General features: G+C 44.3%; 2 protein-coding genes across 5 annotated transcripts; both read right to left on the bottom strand.

Annotated features, from left to right (window-relative positions):
* Positions 1-4,924: 4,924 nt before the first annotated feature.
* On the bottom strand, positions 4,925-9,429 carry LOC138241855 (uncharacterized). The gene is made up of 5 exons (XM_069195810.1): positions 9,275-9,429; positions 8,303-8,443; positions 7,889-7,946; positions 6,913-6,994; positions 4,925-5,591 (listed from the first exon to the last, which is right to left on the bottom strand). Exons 2-5 carry the CDS (start codon positions 8,416-8,418, stop codon positions 5,206-5,208), a joined length of 642 nt encoding a protein of 213 aa, XP_069051911.1. The 5' UTR covers positions 8,419-8,443; positions 9,275-9,429; the 3' UTR covers positions 4,925-5,205.
* Positions 9,430-10,308: 879 nt separating this feature from the next.
* Positions 10,309-19,755, bottom strand: paqr7a (progestin and adipoQ receptor family member VII, a). 4 transcript variants are annotated; one of them, XM_069195548.1, is made up of 3 exons: positions 19,370-19,755; positions 18,219-18,328; positions 10,309-14,530 (listed from the first exon to the last, which is right to left on the bottom strand). In XM_069195548.1, the coding sequence occupies exon 3, from the start codon at positions 14,467-14,469 to the stop codon at positions 13,420-13,422; it is 1,050 nt and encodes a 349-aa protein (XP_069051649.1). In that variant the 5' UTR covers positions 14,470-14,530; positions 18,219-18,328; positions 19,370-19,755; the 3' UTR covers positions 10,309-13,419. The 4 variants fall into 4 exon arrangements, with proteins under 4 accessions (XP_069051649.1, XP_069051648.1, XP_015204349.1 ...); XM_069195547.1 differs by having other exon boundaries at positions 10,309-14,527; XM_015348863.2 differs by lacking the exon at positions 18,219-18,328 and having other exon boundaries at positions 19,370-19,754.
* Between the last annotated feature and the right edge of the window lie 1,050 nt (positions 19,756-20,805).

Raw genomic sequence — 20,805 nt, 5'->3', positions numbered from 1 at the left:
TTTTGCCCAGGAGGTCTCCCATCTACATACTGACCAGACTCACACCTGCTGAGCTTCAGGGGGTTGCCAGTTGTGAGTTGCATTGTGATATGGCTATACCATATAAATATTTGTACAAACTCTTGATTAAAAATCATGAGTCAAAGAATTAGTCTATTACTGCCCATTGGTAACTACTAAGCTCTGAGTTAAGGTGCCGCTGTAGTATATTGTCTGTCAACCTGTCATTTCATTGTCCAGCTGGGAAGCTGAGGCTACTTCATATTTAATGACTAATTAAGATCTCTCTGCTTCTTTATGTATAATTTCATTGTGCTTTCCATACATTGACTGCAGCAAACATTTGAGTTTAGGATTGCAAAATTACCCTTAATAAATGGGTAGTAAATTGGTCATACAATTATAAAGCCTTCTAGAAGGAACAATATACCTTCTGCAAATAGGATTCTAAATTCTGCAATTCAGAGTTCAGGCTATGATCAGGGTAACTTTTGAATGAACAAAGTAACTTTTGTTGTGAACGTGAAAGCAGTCTTAGGTAGAGATGGGTAATTATAATGACATCACTGTTACTACTTTAATAATATATTTCATTTGTAATGTGCAGTGTGGTGGCTCTGTGGCTCAGGATCTGCGCCTGTGGCTTGAAGGTTGCCGGTTTGTATCCCTCGGCCAGCAGAGGAATCCTACTCCGCTGGGCCCCTGAGCAAGACCCTTCACCCCAACCGCTCCAGGGGTGTTGTATAAATGGCTGATTCTGAACTCTGACCCCAAGGTTCTCTCCCTGTCTGTGTGTCTCATGGAGAGCAAGTTGGGGTATGTGAAGCAGGTGCGTAGCCAGGAATTGATTTTTTGGGTTGGCCTCTGCAAACGTGAGTGGCACGGGCTCTAACTGACCGTCCTGCCAGCACAGAGGCCCCCTCCAATTTACAATGCAATCCTCGATCGGTATAATCAGCAGAATTAGCGGAACCTTATGGATATATACATGGATATACTCTCTCTCTCTCTCAATTCAATTCAATTCAAGGCTCTCTCTCTCTCTCTCTCACATGCACACAGAGGTTAATCAACAATTACCTAGGCTCCTGAACGCTACTGTGCCACGGCGGACACGCACAGGAAACAATCAGTGCCTGCATCTGTTGTGAGGTTGTGGCCTTCTAGACCAGACGCAGGCGTCGGGACTTGGAATTGAATATGGCGATAATCTCGTCACTATCTAAGAGTCGGCAAATTCCCGTTCAAATGACAGCTAGTTTGCAAAGGTCTCTCATATGAGGACTTTGTCTTCGGCTAAAGAAACGCTGCAAGAGCTCATTTTCACTTGTTGCTTGTAACAGTTCTAAGTATTTCTTGTGCTTGCTTTTAGATTATTCAGTATTTTACGAGTTACTCAGAAGTTAATAATTTATTGCAAAACACACTGAACACAATGTAAAACGCAAGATTCAAAATCCGCCCGAAATATTGTATTTAAAATACCATGCAGAACCAATACTTCTATGTTAGAACATTGAGTTAGATATTTTCTTTTCATTTTTAACCATGTTCTCGAAAATGTATTGCTTGTGTACTCCTTTCATTGGTGAAAAGACGCCAGTTTCCAAATTACCGCTGGTACAACACGAGAGCCCATATTCACATTTTTAGTATTAGTTTCAAGATCGATATAATTTAACTATAAAAAACAAAATTTAAAAGTGCGTGTATAATAATATAATGAAAATAAACTTTACATGTCTATTAATGTTTTACGCACAAAGCAAAAGGTGTTTCTCCTACCTTAAACGATTAAAACTGTTCAAATACCATGCATTCGTTACAGAAAGCAGCGGAGACGGTTATATTGCAAATAAAAAATGTATTTATTTCGAAGAGTACGGGACATTGTGAATCAATAAAAACTTTTAAAAATAAGCCGATGTAGTTATAATGCAAATAAGTAAAGCATTTTAAAACTAGATTCTCATTTACAGTAAACAAGCCGATCCACCTTGCGCTGCTGGCTTGAACAGCTTTTAGACCCGTGATTGCCTAAACCCCCGAACAGGTCGGGCCGCGATTGGGTGAAAAGTGAGAATCGCCACTCTGATTGGGTAAAGCGCCACAGCGGAAGTTCCGTGTGTACTGTGTGTGCTGTATGAGAACGCTGGATATACAGTAACTCATGTATTGGTTTCCAGTTACTGGTAATTCTAAGAGAAGTCGCAATGAGGTCAAAACTGAATAGCAGACAAAGAACGTCATGGCATCCACAGCGCGGTCACGACTCCGTTAAAATGTCACGATAGGAATGCGCGCATCCCGATCACGACTGGCGCACCACTGTCACTCGCGACATTAAGTCCATATATTGCGATATGACATACCCCGACAAAACACCCCCGCCCCAATGTCACGACATGAAGCCCGCATATCACAAAAGTGCCCAGTCCCTGTCTCGACATGAAGCCCACATATCGCGATATGACCTACCCCGACAAAAGTGCCCCGCCCCCATGTCGCGACATACAGCCCGCATATCGCGATATGACCTACCCCGACAAAAGTGCCCCGCCCCCATGTCGCGACATAGAGCCCGCATATCGCGATATGACATACCCCGACAAAAGTGCCCCGCCCCCATGTCGCGACATAGAGCCCGCATATCGCGATATGACCTACCTCACAAAAGTGCCCCGCCCCCATGTCGCGACATAGAGCCCGCATATCGCGATATGACCTACCCCGACAGAAGTGCCCCGCCCCCATGTCGCGACACAAAGTCCATATATCGCTACATGTCCTGTCTGGGTATATCATGTCCAGATATGAGACCTTTGGTGCGACAGCGGTACCAGGGTGGCATGGAAGCAAGGCGCCAGTCGTGATATACACTGCCGCGATATACATGCGATATACATGGGGTCCCTATCATGACATGCTGCGGATGGCTTGTCGCATGGTATCCGACAGTTACGCGTTTGGCAACAGCGTGTCATGGTAGGGAAAGAAAGGAAAACGTGCCTTAAAAAATAAAAACCATAGATCTTACAATCACGGTGATTTTACATACATTACAACCACAGGTTGTAAATGCATCGCCCCAAGGGTAATATCGAGTGAGGCGCCATGACAATAAAAACTGCAAAGGTATTAAAATATTAAGTTCTGAAGATCTTGTTTGATTCTTTATGATGCTTCTAAACGTGTATGAAACCCACGAAACTACTATTGTAGCGCATTCGCCTGGCGCTACGGCCGAAGAGCGCCCGGCTGGGGTACTAGGAAAGCCGCTGAGCAGTAAAGCTGACCCACTGCTAAACGGGCGTACAGTTTGGTGAGATCGCCCGCATTCTTGTAAATAGTTCCCTGGTTTCGCACCCCTTTTATACTTGTACCCAATTGCCACCCTGTCGCTGTGTAACTACCTGCTCGCTCACTCTCTCTGCTAGCGCAGGGGCGCGGGGGTGCAGTGCTGCCTGTGCCGAAAAATAAAAGCACGCGTTTCGTTCAACGACTGGATGAATCTCTGTGTCCGTCCTCGCCGACCCCGAAAATACTACACTTTTCTATTTTCGATGCCAAAAGACACCTAACTGGGAAATTCGTGACTTCCCACAAGACTTAACACTCAATTGTTATAGTCGCATTACAGTGCTAACGAATTCATCGTACCTTTAATTGCAAGATAGTGTGCTAATAAAAGCGTCAAATACATACTTTGGATGTATTTTAGCTCTGTAGACGTCGTTCACTTAAAATACTGCAGGGCATTTAAAGGCGATCTGAATAGTTATCTGTAAAATGCACACTCGCATCTATCAGTCAATATTATCTTAATGTTATTCATGCATTCCAAAACTTGTAATGTGTTTACAGGAGAAATTTTAGAACCTCTTCGTGCTCAACTCCCTCAGATTGAGCTTGTATCGAGCTGCTACAAGCAAACGTTCAGAAACACTTGTATTCGGGAAGCCAGGCTGTACTGCTTAAAACCCAAGATGCCTGTAGCATCTCATGTGTCTTATTTGTTTCGGGACTGGTCTGGTCATCTACAGGCGGCTTTTAAAAAAAATGTAGATATATGCATTTGTTTTGCCATGTTAGCCAACAAACCAAAAACCTAGCGCGAGAGAGCTCTAAGAGCGTCTGACGACAACGATAGCCAATCAGGCTACGGCTACGCTTGCACCGCCCCACAACAGTTACAGATTTTTTTTTATTGGACAGAAAAGATACAGCGAGCCAATAGCAAATCACATACGATGAAAAAAATCCCAAAATCCAATTCGTAACATTAAAAAGCAAATCCTGTAAGGCAAACAAGGGAAAAATCTAAAATTACTTTGGACTGATTGGGTAGGCCTAGGATCAATCAGGATGGGCCTGGTGCGAAAAGGCAAATTCCTAATACAATCTTATAAAAGACCTCTAAGTGTCACCTGCAGCCCCAGATTTATAGTGTTACCGGTATGTGAAATTCACGTGTCCCGCTTCTCCCTTTGGTATTTTTGTACTGCTTTTTTTCCTGATTATGTTTATATTTCCATTCTATGTTTGGCTAGTTTTTATTCTAGCTGCAGTGACAACAGGCTGCTATATATAACTCTGGTACTCTGGAAAGGGCGACAGTCGTTCCCTGAACTGCTGCACGGGACGACTCCTTTACTCACCGGACAAATAATCACGCCGGAGGGGGCGACCTGTTGATAGTAGTTTTCAAAAGGAAGTACCTTTTGAAGATCATTAAAAAACCTTAGTGCTACTACGTACTCCACAGTTATGTTTAAATTAAAAAAAAACTGTACATATCACAATGGTAAAAAAAGTGCCTCCTAGATTTTACCACGCGCGACCTTTTACCTTTGCATTTTTTTTAGGAAATGTGTTAAACATTAAACAACAGTGGAAAAGTGGAAGGAACGAAACCACCATCCCATTGATTTCGGGACCTTCATTTCAAAACGATTTGCACACACTTGAAAGATAAAATCGCATAAAGCTGTGTTCGGAAACATATACAGTTAGCACATGTGCGCGGTGTTTGTTTTCACACTGATCACAAATAAAAAATATTTGCATCTTTTAAACATAGTTGTCAGAGTTAGTGTCATAGTTCAATGCCGGGTGTGACTTCCCCCGCATTTGTTCTTTGTCTTTGATTGAATCCACTGTTGACCATTTGCGCAATCAGACACCATCCAAGCTCCGGGATCAGTACTAGAAAAATAATTCAGACTGCACAGCTCGCCCGCGTACTTTGCTCACTGTGGAATAGAGGGCCTCTGTATTCTTCTCTCCCGTGTCTCGCTCGGCCTGACCGGGGCCGGCTGGCTTAGCTTTCTGAACCTGGGCGTAGACGGGGAAGGAGGGCTCGGCGTCCGTGGCGTTGCCCGGGTAGCATCTCATCTCCTCGTACAGGTTGCTGCAATCCGACGTTTGCCTCCGCGACACCCGGCATTCGGCGGTCCACTTGCTCCTGACCTCGCCCACCTCTTCGTACTCATTGGCGCTGTGATAGCTGCTGTGCCTCCTCACAGACCGCTTCGTGGGCACGTCCGGCAGCTGCCTCGTTTCCTTAGTCACCGGTGTGCCCTGTTCATTCCCTGCAAACCACGCAAAAAAAGAACTAACAGTCTGAGCGCCACGCTGTCCGTGTCGCCCGTTACCGCAGTATTGTCGTCTGTGCCTACTAATCCACAGCGCAGGATCTCTCAATCTCAGTTTTGCACTCTTTCAATGACTGTGCATAGAGTAGTGACATGTGGCTCCAAAATATTCTCCTCTTAGCCACTTTACTCGTGCGTTTTTAAGATCTTCAATACGTTAAGGATGCTTTGTGGTTTTGCAATGTATAATTCATCATGTGGTTGGGGATGTAAATGGCTGACTCATGCTCTTTTTAGGTGTTTGGTTACTTTGGAGAATTTTCCAATTTAATCTCAGCCGGGATTTATCCCAGCAAGGCAGGATACATCCTGGATGTATCCTGACTGACACACACACCAATTTTCCAGAAGCCAATTAACCTCCCGGTTAATGTATCCTGGATGTATCCTGACTGACACACACACACACACCAATTTTCCAGAAGCTAATTAACCTCCCGGCATGTCTTTGGACTGTGGAAGGAAACCAGAGCACCCAGAGGAAACCCATGTATGCAAACTGCACACAAAGTGGAGTCTGGACTTGAGGCCAGGTCCCCCACGCTGGGAGTCAGTAATGCTAGCCGCTGCGCCACAGCGCTGCTTGTAATCATACTTGATTCAGATAATCACACCTAGCCCCTTGTTCTCACAATTCATATGCAAATGCGGATTTTTCCTTTTCTCTGAAGTGACTCCGTGTAAAATGTGAATTTAAATATTTGGATGAAGAGGAGATCAGAGCAGTTTCTGGGGTTCGGAGGCAGTCTGCGCTGGAAAGACAGGGCGGTGAAACCTAGAGAGGGGCAGACAGCTTCCTTCTTCCTTTCTTTCTTACCAAAAACCCAAACACACATTGAAAATCTACCTCTACCATACATGTCAAAAGCTCACTCCCCATCATTTCTATCCCTTTATTTTATTCTGTTGATGCATATTTTTGCACATAACCTGTTACCTTTTTGTTGTTTTGCACATTGCCTGTTGTTGTTTTTTGCACACTGCCTGTTGTCTCTGTCTTTCTTTTGCTACACAATTGTATTATTGTTGTTTTCTCTTTGTACTACTTATGTCCGGGAGCTAGCTAAATAGCATTTCGTTATACCATATACCATGTATATGAGTGTAATGACAATAAACTTGAACTTGAACTTGAGTTCACCGGGGCTGGGGTTCCCCGTCCCCCGTTCCCCAGTGTCAGCCTGTTTCTAACACAGTGGGACTTCAGCACCGACCGCAGTCGCTCTTCAGCGGAGCGACAACACGAAACGGCACAGACCTTTCTGTGACTCCCCTGCGTCCTGCCGCTGGGGTTCGGAGGCAGTCTGCGCGGACTCCTGCTGCTCCGCTGTTCCCGGTGGCTGGAAAGACAGGGTGGTGAAACCTAGAGAGGGGCAGACAGCTCCCTCTTCACGAGCCGCACAGGTGGGAGGAGCAGCGTCATGGCAATAACCGCCCACTATGAAACGCTCACATGCACTTAATTTCACCGCACCTGTACCCTACAAGGATCAGTTAGCTGGTGAAGACTGACAGTGCACGTCACTGCCCATGTACAAGCATGCATTTGTTTGCTCAGTATAGTCCTTCCAGTAGACGGCAGTGATGACTTTCACTTCATTTCTCAGACCTTCGACTCTCTGAGCTTTTGAAGCACATTTCAGTGCTCATGGTCCCAACCTGCATATGTTTTGCACATAACATAACCCACCACAATCTAGCATTCACAAGTAGCCAACATATAGCTTTGCTTAATGTGAATTCTGTACTTTTCAGTTTATATCCTGAAATGAAATATACAATATATCATTGTATATTTCATTATATTATATATAATGAAATTATATACTTCATTAAATGTTTTATTTTTTATTTGCTCCCATATTGTTTAAATGAGATTCTTGAGTCCACTTAAGCCCAGACGCCATGATTGGTTTTTAACACCACACTGCTTTTTCTGCCCAGGGCCTCAGTGAAGACAGGGGGCATTTGCGACAAAGATGTCTTTAAAAGCCTATATTCATCAAACCCGTAGATTTAAACGATGTTGCATCATTTTGCGCAAGAAGTAACACACTGAGTAGAACTGGGACGTCTGCAGTTGCCATCCCTGAGCTGTGGGGATAGATGGAAAGCTGACTTGTCTGGAACGGTACTGGAATGTTTCAGTTTGTAACCGTGAGGTGAGACATGCTAGCTGAACACATCTGGACACACAGCTTTTCCAGGATACTTGGAATGTGTAGCTGACTTACTACTGAGGAGAGATCTGCTACCCCGCTGGTCCTCGAGTCAGTGGGTGATTTAGGCTTCCTGAAAAAAGAGATGTTATTGAATTTAGCCTGCATTGCCTCCAAGCATTTTAACTTCTTAGAAGAAAGAATTCCATTACAGAACTGCAGCGTTGGGCAAAGTAACATCGTGTTGTTTTCGTGGCCTTGATATGAGTGGTCTTCAGGGCAATGGGGCTGGAGTGCAAAGTTCTGTTAGATCAGAGGGACGTTCACAGAAATCTATGCAAGAGCAAAAGAGTCCTTGTAACACCAGCAGTCCCCCACGCAGACCAGCCTGTGTTCATCCCCTTTTAACCGAGGGCAGGACCCAGCTGCCTCGACTGAGGGGGCCAGCTTCTGTCAGCTGAGGCCCAGGCCCGCCAACGCGCCCCTTACCTCTTTCCACAGTGGCTGCACAGCAGGAGCAGCAGGACGAGGAAGACGCAGGAAACGCCGAGGACGCCAGCACTCCACGGCAGGGACGAAGTCAGGAAGAGCGTCTCCTTGGCCATGTCCCGTGCGTCTCCTGTCTCCTGTCTGTGGATTAGTATAAAACGGCTCTAACTGTGGACCAGAATCAAACACAGGCCTCCTGCGCTCGCAGCGCATTTGGAGGAAACTGTTTTGGTACTGGAAAAGGTTTGGGGGTGTTGTCGTATCTGGCAGCCCATGAAACACCAACGTCCTGAAGCTTTTCTATGGCATTTCAATCCAGGCTGGCCTCCTAGTGCTTCCACAGATGCGAAGGCTCAGGTGAGAGAACACCTGTACACCAGGGACGCTGCTCTGATATGAAAACTAATTTTTTTTTAATTTCCCGTCTCTTGTGAAAGGTAAAAAGAAGATTATGACTAGATAGCACTTTAGTGCACACTTTGCATGCCCCAGGAATTCTGTTTAACTGTTGTAAAAGATTAAGTAGTTCCAACTGATTTTCCTTTTGAAAGAAAATAGAAATTACAATAGAAGTTCAAGTTGGTAGCTGCGTCAGCTTGAGCAGGCTGCAAAGGAACAGGTAAAGGTTAATTCCAGCTGAAAGGAAAAGTAAAGAGAGGCACAACATTTTGGCTGCAGAGCCTTCTTCAGGTGTGTGGATATTGCTGGATGTATCAAAGGTAGATTTTTCCCTTTTATAAAGGAAATGTAAAGACAGGTTCTGCCTATACCATCAGTCAGAGCTAAACACAAAGATTCAACAGCAGAAACAGCAGATTTAATCATCTTATTTGGCTGCCATCTAAAATGGAATTTCCCATCAAAAGATTTTCCAGCCTCTGGAGTGTTTCAGTGTTCTCTGGGTGATTGCTGTTGACAGAAGAAATCTGTTAAAGAGGTGAGGTATATGAAGATTAGCTCAGTTTGACTTACCCGGCGTATTGAGTTCTAAAGCACTCTCCCAGCCAAGTCTCAAAGTTATGTTCCCTCACGCCTGTACAGTGAATGGCAGACACACCACAGAGATCAGGAAGAGAAGTGATTTTGAGGAAATTGCACACTACCTGCTCTTCTCCTATTTACTTCTATGATTTAATGTCCCGCATCAGAGGAGGGTATTAAACACAGTAGCTTCCTCATTGCTCTGGATCCTAGAGCACAGAGTATATACTACAGTAGGTCCACAGTCTGTTTTTGAAGTTCTGTTTTTTTCAAGCTGCTGCTATGTGTTCTAAATTTACCAATGTGTTTGATTTAAGGAAATAAAAATAGTTATGGTTTCTGAAAAAGTGTAGGATCTTGATGACCATCTTTGCACCAGAGGCTATTAATATGACTAGCACATGGTTATATCTTTCACATGTTAGGTCAGTATTGCTAGTATGTAACAGAAACCTTTTTTAACCACATATGGACCATGTATAACCTTACTGTGAGGATATTCTAAACACATCCATTTGTATGGGCCTGTATCAGAGGCATTCAGTGCAAGAAGTCTGAAATGTAGAGGTGAATTCAACATCCTTTGACCAACCTGTTCCTTTGCAGCCTATGCATGCTGACGCAGCTGCCTGCTTGAAATAGGTATTTGTCAAATTAAAAAAGGGGGAACTTCTGATGGAAGTTCCTACTCAGTTGGATGATCGAAGAAGAGTCCTTCCTCAATAACTGGCTCCAATCAGCTACTGCAGCTAAAGGTCTTCCTAATCTGCGCCGAATCGGAGGTCTTCTGGAGTTCAGCACTGGGAGTGTGAGTCAGGCGGGCCCTGTGATACTGACATCACAACGAGTAACCAACACCATATGGGCGCTGCATAACAGGGACAAATAGACCAAAGACATGGCAGAGGGAGCCATTGTATCCCTGGTGTAGAGTAGTAGAAGAGTAGTTTTGTCGGTAGGTTGCATTTATTGTAGTAATATGCATTTATTGTCACACCATACTTTAGCAAAGTCAGTTGAAAAACTCAATTACCACTTGCATGAATGAATTTAAGAAACCTAGAAGTGGTTTATTCTAGGTTGGAAGTATCATTGGAGCATAACTGTAGTTCAACACTAGATAACCTTGATTCAGAAGTTGAGAATATTAGGCTTGCAGACACAATGCATCTGGTGTTCGGACTTGGCACATGTCAGTGGTCAAATCTACAGTGTCAGAATCAGTGTTACATAAGAACGGTTACAATCGAGAGGAGAAGATTTTACTATCTAGCTTCCGTGATTGAACAAAACTCTCCATTTATAGAACATACATTGTGATGGACAGCAACAGGAAATTATTTCATTAGTATCAAATTAGTTGTACTGAGATCAATGCACAAGCAACTTCTGGCCACCAGAGGGCGACCATTAACAACAAACAAGTGAAGAGAGGAAAATGCTAAAAATGCCTTCAAATATAAATCACCACAGTGACTGATTTTTTTTTTTACAATTTATTACAAAACAAAAGTGATAAATAGGCATGATATTCACTATGTACAGCGGCACTAAAAAGGTGCACATACATTTTTATAGCTCAGAGCAAAAGAAAACCTACTAGGATAATTAAAAGAAAATGATGACATTATCCATGTCTTGCCCAGCTCTGCAAAACCACCAGCCCACCAGGATGGGACAGCCCTGCATTAATCTCTTCTGTGCAGCAAGTGAGATTGTAAGTTACTGTTGTTTTGTTGCCATGTGTATGCATTAAAAATCACTTGAAATGAGACTTTGTGCCACAGAAATGTTAGGCAAGAGCATTTATCTTACAGTGGCAAACTATGACTTACAGTAATTCATAACACAGATGTGAAACACGTTGCAGAATTATCTTACATGCCACATCTAAAAAAAAAGTTTAGAGATAGTATTTTTTCTTTGCGATATATTTTCTTTTACAAGGTCAAATTAACACTACTGCACCTCAGTTTGGAACTGCCATTCCTCACCGAGCTCAGCTCACTGAAGATGAAGACGACGCACACACAACGCTTTCGTACGTACAGTCAGGCACTAAGCTTGATGCACCAACAGCAGAACTGACGCCCTGGACAGCAGGACAGGCACAATTCTCACTGTCTCGATCCCGACTAACCCCAGCGGTATTCAGCCTGCTCCGATTCTCCCAGGGAGATCCGCAGCATATGACACAACCCAGAGCAGAATCCAGGACAGCTGGACTGCAGGCACCTACCTGCTCTCAGGAGCTTTACTTTGTCATTTTCCCTAGACTGACCCACTGCAGCATGCACCAGGTGACTCTCCCACCTGGGCAACCCTCCATAAACAATTAGATTTAATAACTATATTTTTACCAACATCCTTAGAGCACTCTGTCACCAATGTTCAACAACGCCAGCTTCTGTCTGGCAGCATCATCATGATGGATTTAGGTGTTTCCTGAATGCAGCCCAGGTTATTATTCAAAGTGCTCCTATGTGCTTACGTGTGTTATGGGCTAATGGTGAAAAATGAAATTATGTCTGTCTTAGTTTCAGGCCTAAGCTCAGTGGGAAGCCTGATGCATGGTTGCTCATTAATACATACCTGTACATCCTGATCTCAACAAGGGGAATTAGCTCTCAATTATAGCAGAGCAACAGGCTTTTATCAGCTCAGAATGCGGCTTGATTAATGGGTTTGTATGGCCTAAGATGTCCCCTTTATACAATCACTGAATACTACCAGCAACTGCCTTCATATTTTCTGTATACTGTATTGTCTTTTTTTCTTTTCAAAATGAACACAAACTCGCCAAAGAGGACAGAATAAAGGAAAGCAACCTCTGAACTAATCCACTATGCAGATCGTCCTCTTGCCTGTTCTAGCACAGCACATTCATCACAGGAGCTGGGCAGGACTGCTGCCTCGTGAGCAGTCCCCATGGTGATCTCTGTGCCCCAGCCAATCAGCACTGCTGCCTACGCTGGCTGGTGACAGCACGGAGCACAAAAAAAAAAAACAAGACAAAAAGCAAAGCAGAAATCCAAAGAGTTCAGGGATGCAACAAATTTGGCAAGACCCAACTGTACCCGTCAAACAGGCCAAAGACATTCGCAAAACAAGCAGTCAGTGTTACAGTGCAGCTGGGGAAAAGGCTATTGGAAGTGAAACATTCATGATTCTTAAACTCTGTGGATTTCGGTGCTCATGGCTACTAACAAGACTCCATGAGCATCTTCTTTAACAGAACTATTAACATGTACCTTATTGTTGATTGGATTACCTTGTGCAAATTCCACCCCTGCTCCCTATGAAGAAAGCTGTGCAACATATTTCAGTGATATAGAGTCCACGGGTCTCATTTTAATTTATTAACCTCAGCTCTGACAACAAGCCAGCATAAATAAAGAATACTGATGTTGTCCTCTGCTTTGCTTGCAATTGCATTTAGACATGCGTGTAAAATGCAAGCAAGGATGCACATTCTGTCTTATTTTAAATCTATCCGCATTTAATGCGCATTATGCACATTTAACCAGGCCCTGGTGAAATTAAAAATCTAACCTTTTTTGGGTCAATGTAGAAAACCTAACATAAAAAACCAGCATCCATCCATCTCCTTTCTAACTGCTTCATCCAATACAGCGGTTTTTTGGGGGGGCAGACCCTATCTGGGAATTTAACACATTCATATTCCACCAATGTCTGTGACCACAAAAAAAAAAAAGGGAACATTTGATTTAAAAAGAACAACAGATTTGATCCAAGCTGTGAAAATAATGCCCTTGCAGTGGACCAGCATACGTAACGGGACCTCCAACTACTGTATTTTTGCACATCTAAAAACACAAAATATAGACACAAACGACCTTTGCAGAAATAGACCTTCATTCTCCACAGGCGCTGTACTAGAAGAGAAGCTCTGCATTTTTGTGGCAGACAGGAAGGCACTTCGAGAACAGTAGAGACTTCAAAACAGTACTCGCATATCTCAAGCAATTAGTCTTCACAGTCCGAGTGATACTGTAGAGCACGTCTGCAGCAATAATAAGGTGTTAGCAGTGAAAAAGTACAAGAGCAATAGGCTGCACTTATAGTGCATCCTTAAACCACAGGCTAGGGCATTAACACCAAGATCAGCGGTGTCTTCACTTCAATTTGTCTCTGTGGTCAAGGGAGCTGCGGACTTTCCCACTCATGACAACAGCGGTCAGGGCACTGACGGCTCCAGTGAAGACAAACAGGAGGGAGAAGTGGAGGGCGGCCGCGTCGCCATGGAGACGCTGGTAGAGCGGCCGCCTGCCCAGGTAGTCCAGGCGGGAGGCCTCGATCTGGCTGAGGGTGCAGAGGGCCAGCAGCACGTGGAAAAGCTGGTGGCCCTGTCCCAGGACGTCACACCTCCCCGGGAACCACTTCTGAGGTAGAGGCTGGGTGAAGAAGAAGGCGCTGGACAGGAAGAAGGCCACCTGGCCGACGTGGAAAAACACCGCGGGATCCTGGGAGCAGGGGTGGCACGAGAAGATCCGGTGCACCACGGGGCTGATGTCCCAGGCGTAGGCCAGGCCAGAGGGCACCACCTGAACCACCTTGCGGTGCCAGTATGGCAGGTTGTGGCTCCAGTACTTGCTGTAGCAGCAGGCCAGGCAGGAGAACCAAGATAAGAAGGCAGCACAGGGCATGAACATACCTTGAAGGAGAGAGTGCCAGCTGCCCTCGATGGCATAGTAAAAATGAACCAAGGCGCTGCCATACTGGTACAGCGCCACCCCCACGTAGTCCAGGAAAAAGAAGGCGTAGTGGCAGAACTCTGACTTGGCAGAGAGGAGGTGGGCAAGGGTGCTGCACATCATGTAGGCCAAAGAGGACAGGAGGAGAATGAGGAGGGGCCAGGCATGGACGTCCCCCACAAAATCCACCGTCTCCGCCAGCTGGGACAGCTTCATCAGGACCACCAGGGTGGACAGGAGGTGGCTCCACACGTTGACCGTCTCATTGTGGCGCTGGAAGAGGGACAGGAAGTAGTAGCGCCAACCCTGGTGCATCTGGCGGTAGCCGGTGTGGATGTAGCGCTCCCGAAGGTAGCAGGGCACCTCGCCCTCCCTCATGGTGCAGGGTAGGGAGGGCGCAGCCTCCTTCAGCATCTGAGGGACCTGCTGGACTTGCTGGAGGTTGATGAACAGCCGGCCAATCTTCTCCATGACAGTGGTAGCAATCGCTGTTTATGCTGCCAATGTCTCTGCAGTTTTCACCTAGAGCCTGCTGGGAAGCAGAAGAAACACCTGTATTGACATTTTGCATTGTTTTGACAAACACCCCCCAAAAAAAGCAGCTTTGATCCCACGGAAGAACCCTTCCTCGATGAAGGATCTAGCCAGCTAGAAACAGAGTAAGCACACGAGAGATTAACTTATCATTCTTCAGCTTTTTCAATAGTAACTGAAGGGGAACCATGTTGGATTTCAAGGAATTCTGCAAAATTAAGACCACAGCCTCCAAAAATGTTTTTGGAGACAGATGTCTGGAGCACAAACTGACCATTCAAAGCAGCGCTGATTTTAAAAATGGAATGAAATTGATTCTTATAAGAACAATGCATAAGTTAATACAAAGAAATACAGCGTTTTTATATGATGAAATCGTTTATTAAGCAGACGGATTTAGTGGGAAACGATGACCACATGGAGCTTCTGTACCCAGTTACTGTATACCACAGAGCCCGAAGGCCTTCACACGTCCTGCCTAGCCTTCAAACCCATAACACCCTGGCTTGGAGTCCAACCACCTAACACTACTCACTGCGCCCTCGACTAAAAATGTAAAATGGATCAATATTTTTTTAAAAGACAATCAAGTGGCAGAAGGAGTGTGAAAAAAACACACATTTGTGCACGTCGTAGACTGACATGGCCAGGAGCTGCAATACAGCTGCCTGGATTATCTCTACTGTATTATCTTTAGTCATACACAGCCCATCAACTCTCTCTGCCACCTCACCGGAACATTTATCAAACCAGACAAGCCAACACAGAGCACAGTCTCATTTCCTCCACCAGCGAGACAAAATCAGACCAGACCCTCCTTCACTCTGTCGCCTTCTGCTTCCCCCTCTGGGAAATTTGTTTTCTGCTGTGGGATTTGGGAACACAGAGCCCAGTGGTAATCTCAGTCTTTTATTTAATTAGCCTGCCAGACATCTCAATTTAAAATGTTTTTTTTAACCCTCTAAAGAGAACACAAACTGGCCCTAAACAGAGTTTACACCTGTACTGTAGCTATGAAACTCTTCTGCTGACCCTGCTGTCAAAACGCGAATGTGAGTTTCCACCCAGTTCCTCCAGGGCTCTCCAGTAGCGAGAAACTCCTCAAGTCCAGTGGTTTGGAAAACCAACACTCTTACCTAGTTAATTCCCTCTGACTGTGCTTTCTGTGGATCTGTGATAATACCTTTCATTCATCTGATCCCAAAGGACGCACTTTACTCATGGAAGAGGACCCACTTCATCTACATCTGAAGAGCAGCCCCCACCTGGGAGACACACAGCGGCCATTCTACATCAACAGCCCCACTGCACAGGAAACTGGAGCAAAACATCGCTTCGCTGATTAAATAAAATGGGATGTGCAGAAAGTACAGATTGTACACCAAGGAAACACTAAAGCATTTGCAGGTCCTTAAGTGATGGTGTACTCAACGCCGCAATCTAATGTCTCATTTTCTGCAGTATCGTGTCCCCCATCACCATACTGGAGCTTCGGTCCGGAAATTCTGGTTGAGAGGGAAGAGCGCCACCTACTGGCCCACAAACACCACTGACAGCAGCTGCCTGAATTTTCTTGTAGGTCTCCCATCTCAGTACTGACCAGGCCTAGCCTTGCTAATCTTTCTTACACTGTTAGGATACAAGATGTTAACACTAATTTTAACTTTTTTATATGTAACAATAACGATCAGAATGAATTATCATTTAAAAAAAGTTTTTATCTATTATTTAAATATTTTATTTTCAATAATGCTGCATTTCATTTTCACTGAAACTGAAAAATGAAACTTCCCCAATATTTTAGATTGTTTTGCACCTCAGATAATGTCCCAGGACCTTATGCGGAAATTCAGGGATAGGGAGCAGTGGCTCTGTGGCTGTGGCCCTGTGGCTGGAAGATTGCCGGTTCAAATCCAGCGGCCGGCAGAGGAATCCTACTCTGTTGGGCGCCTGGGCAAGGCCCTTAAACCTATATGCTCCAGGAGCACTGTACAATGGCTGACCCTGCGCGCTGACCCCAAGCTTCTCTCCCTGTCCATGTGTCTGTGTCTCATGGAGAGCAAGCTGGGGCATGCAAAAAGATGAATTCCTAATACAAGAAATTGTATATGGGTAACAAAGTGATCTTATCTTGTCACCATGATTCATTACAGAACACGGTTCTGCAGGTGGAGGAATCCAACACAATTATTAAATCATGCAGACAGAGCAACGGCTACTTCCTTAAGTAACAGACAGCCCCCATGTTCAGATCGCACATTGAGTGGTTTTCTGATAACAGAGTCATTTTCTGGAGCTTCATCAAGTCAGTTATCTCAAACATACAAGGCTGCTTTACGTCAGCTCACTGTGTGACAAAGCAGTGTCTGTGGTGAGCACGTTCACACCTATACAGAGCAGAAATCAGAACGCAATTGGTATCTGCTACCTGAACTGACTCTGAAGTCAAAGCTTCTAAAAAGCAACTTCAAACGCTATAACCAAAATTCACTAACCGCAAAAAAAAAGAATCAGATGCATTAAAAAGAACATATGAACCCATTTCACAATAAGCTGTTTTTTTTTTTAGGAACCACAACCTCTTTTACCATTGTTATCAATTAGTGTTGTGCCTGAGTGCCGTTCTACAAAGGCTGAAATTAATTCTAAAAGATGTGAAGTTAGTACATGTACGATTCAGTGCAAAAACATTAGATGTAATTGACAGAGTACATGATAAGTGAGGGGAGGGGAACATTTGGTCTTTTCTCCATGTCAACATTTTTTCTGTCTGTCTGGAAAAACAAGATAAGCCAGTGCAATATTTTTAGAAGAACCTAGAAAATCAAATTGCTGTGGGTGCTGCAAGCCCAAAAGTAATAATACTTTTAAGAATTTAGAATGTATTCATACAATGAATAATAAACACTTTGGTCACATTTTAGATTAATTTGCATAAGGGCAGGTTTGATGGTTATTCAATTAGACTTTAGCATCAGCTGAAGCTCTACTTTCTACTCTACAATTTGATATTAAACCCTTCTTTAATACAACTAAATGTAAAGGTAATTGTTTAAACAATAACATCCTTTCATTTTCAAGATCGTTTGATCGCTTACAAAGTGGGCTTTTTAGTTCGTTCTTTCAAGTGCTGGAAATAAAAACACTTGTGCTTTTGAAAAGCATTTGCCTACACAAATGTTTTCAGATAACTTGCTGCACTGTTGAGCTGGAGTAGGCCAAAAGCGGGTTTTGTTTCCAACTCTGGAGAGCACAAAATGAACACCACCCAGCACAGAAGCTAAGGCAAAGCAAAGCACCTACAGGCGGAAAGGGATCAAAGCCAGTCTTGATATAGTGTAAGGCTTAGAAAACCAACAGGGAAACTGAACCTGACTCATCTCTGCAGTCAAAGACGCATACTATATCCGTGTCTGCAGTAGGACAGGTAATTATCAAACAACCAGACTCCGCTTCGAACATACATTCGTTAGAAGGGTTAAAAATGAGAGAAGGCCATACAGCGCCATTTAGCCCCGCCGTTTTTAGAGAGAAAACCAGGGTATCGGCTGTTTAGCATGTTCCACACTCCCACAGTTTTAATTTTTATTCTCCAAAGACGTCCAGCATGCCTGTCAGTAAACAGGTACGGTGTACGAACGCGACGATGACAACAAACAGCTAGTGCCACAGTTTCACGAACTCACGCTGAAATCCAGTCCTTCTGGGATTCACTGTTCCCGTGGTTTTTGTTTCCGTAGGTGTTGAACGTCTCGCACCTCTCGTGTAGTCCCTCATCCCCAAGGCCTGCGACCCCCTTGTAAATGAAGCTACATTATTTTAACAAGTGCACTTCGCAGTCAACAGTGCAGTTCTGAGAGCATGGTTGTTTTTTCCTGTTTATCTAAAAGTGCCTTTTGTGGTTCGAGATTTCAGACTGTTTATACTGTTCTTTCTCCAAGTAAAATGTTCTCTTCCAGGCAGCAGCTGTAGAAGTCTGTGACGGGGAGTACACTATTGGGGTACACTGAAGGTGGGGTCCTGAGGCCAGGTGCTCAAAACGACAGGTCATCAGTGGTCAAGCTAACACAAAACGCCCATGGGATCTGACTTTCTACAAGCCTAGTATAGAGGTGTACAGTGACAACTGTCTTTAAAAAACCCACTTTTAAGGAAATATTTACAAAAGGTTTATGTCCTATAAATATAGTTATACATCTCATTCATATATATTCAGTGTTTGACAGAAAAGGGATTTGACTGTATTAATCTATTTTCATAACCCACTGTGTGCCGTGCAAGTCAGACCTATACACACGAAGTTTGAACCGCATCTTATCTCACCAGCTCGAAGACAACAGGAAGGTCTTGGCAATTTGACTTTGACATGAACAAACTGTTGATTTACAAAAATAAAATTCCGCCTTCTTAAGAACGTCGCGCAGACAATGTTTTCACATGTCCCCCGTGCTAAATATCGTCCTTCTCCGAACATTGTTTTTTCAGCTTTGTATTTCTCTAGAGGGAAACTTTAATCAACTCAACCGAAAAGGACGCGTTATGAATAAGTCTGCACGTATGCACTGAACGCTTAAGAAATCCCACTTTGATCTTAAAAATATAAAAAAAAACGTTTTTAAGAGCAAGGGGGTGTTTTATTGCGGATTAACGGATATAACCAGACCGAAGTACGTGATCATTCGGCTTCTTCACTTCACTTTATGCGTTTATCACTCGGTTACTTTTCACAATCGACAAGCGTTATGTAACCAACGCGTCGTCCGGGTTGTTACTCCTAACAACATCCTAACGCAAAGTATCACGACTGGAGGGAACCGCCGCGAAATGAAGTCGTCACCTGCTTTAACGTCCCAGAGGTTCATCAGCTGGCTGTACCTCGGCTTCCATCCAGCGCAGAGACGAAGTGCACACACAGCTCGCACGACCGTCCCTCCCATCTGCTAGAGCGCTCGGTGAACCAGGGCTCGGCCGCAGTCACGCCTTCCGAAGGCGGGCTGACTGGCGCCGCAGCCACTGGGAGTAGCGAAGACCAGAGCAGGCACTTGGGTGTCAGTGCGGGGGAGCCAGCAACCTCGGAATAAGTAGGCGGTCAACAAAAATTAACAAAAATGGAAATGTTTCGCTTTGGAAGTAGAAAGCGGTTGCTTTTTTTTTGTTACCAGTTCATGAGATAAAGAGGCGCACCCGGGGTTTTGCACATTTCATGCAGGAGAAAACCACAGTGTTGGCCAGGACGGCAGGGTTTTTAATAAGTACAGTAAATGCTCAAATTCGTGCTAAACATTGCACGGCTGAGGCTTATCGTGTGTGCTGCCTTTGGTGACCGCACCCAGATACAGCGGAAAATGGGGAAAAAAAAACGTTTTGGCTCCGGTTTGTCTTCACGTTACCGCCCTCCTTTTAAACAAAAAAAAGAACTAAAATGCATAGGTTAACGTAAGACCTGTAGCGTACGGAATGTACAGTAAACTATGTAAAAGTATACGTGAAACATCTTAGCTGCTAGTTTCTTGCAGATAAAATCCCACAGGGATTCAGTCCAGTTTTCAGATAGAACTGCGGTGCGTATATTGTAGAAAATACTTGAACCCTATTGCTAAATAATTTGGACAGTCTGGAACACATTTTCACGTCAAGATAGCGAAAAATGAAGAGGGAATCACGTATAAAATGTGGGGAAAAGTAGTATCAACAGCAGAGATCTGTGTATTTCCTAGTTGTGCAATGAACTGAGAATTGTGAAACTGTAAAATACTTATAGTGCAACACTTAAACACTACAATAAGCAATGGCAAAGAAGGGGACTGAATTATCCATCCTTTGGATATGGTTTGTGAAAAATGTTGAGGCTACTGCATAAAAGAAAAGTGATAGCAGGCCAGAGTAACAACATGTTGTCTTGACAACCCAAGTTGATGAAAGCAAATAACATCAGAAATGGGGAAGTCGCTGACCTTTGCTATTGTGCCTAATCATCCCATTAGGGCCCTGTCATGCCACTCTGCCCCCTCCTCTTCTTCCCCTGGAGGATCAGGGTATCCTAGTTTAATCCATGCATCCATTTTCTCACCTCTTAATCCAGTTCAGGGGGAGCCGCGGTATACTTCCTGGACAGTCCATCACAGAGCAGGCACACACACACACACACTTCCTGGTTTAGGACCAACCCAAAATAATAATTATTAATAATAATTCCTTACACTTTCTATAGAGCTTTACAGGTAATGGGGACTCCCCTCCTCCACCACCAATGTGTAGGCCAGTACACGCAGC

The sequence above is a fragment of the Lepisosteus oculatus genome, chromosome 11 (genome assembly GCF_040954835.1).
Source record: "Lepisosteus oculatus isolate fLepOcu1 chromosome 11, fLepOcu1.hap2, whole genome shotgun sequence".
NCBI classification, from domain to species: domain Eukaryota; kingdom Metazoa; phylum Chordata; class Actinopteri; order Semionotiformes; family Lepisosteidae; genus Lepisosteus; species Lepisosteus oculatus.
The sequence above is the reverse complement of the archived record's forward strand: the minus strand, read 5'-3'. Positions and strand labels throughout refer to the sequence as shown.

Coding starts and splice junctions, on each gene's coding strand:
- LOC138241855 (XM_069195810.1), bottom strand. CDS start 8,418: ATGGCCAAGGAGACGCTCTTCCTGACTTCGTCCCTGCCGTGGAGTGCT. Junction 7,947..8,302: donor TGCAGCCACTGTGGAAAGAG/GTAAGGGGCGCG, acceptor CTCTTTTTTCAG/GAAGCCTAAATCACCCACTG. Junction 5,592..6,912: donor CGCAGGGGAGTCACAGAAAG/GTCTGTGCCGTT, acceptor CGTGGTTTGCAG/GGAATGAACAGGGCACACCG.
- paqr7a (XM_069195548.1), bottom strand. CDS start 14,469: ATGGAGAAGATTGGCCGGCTGTTCATCAACCTCCAGCAAGTCCAGCAG.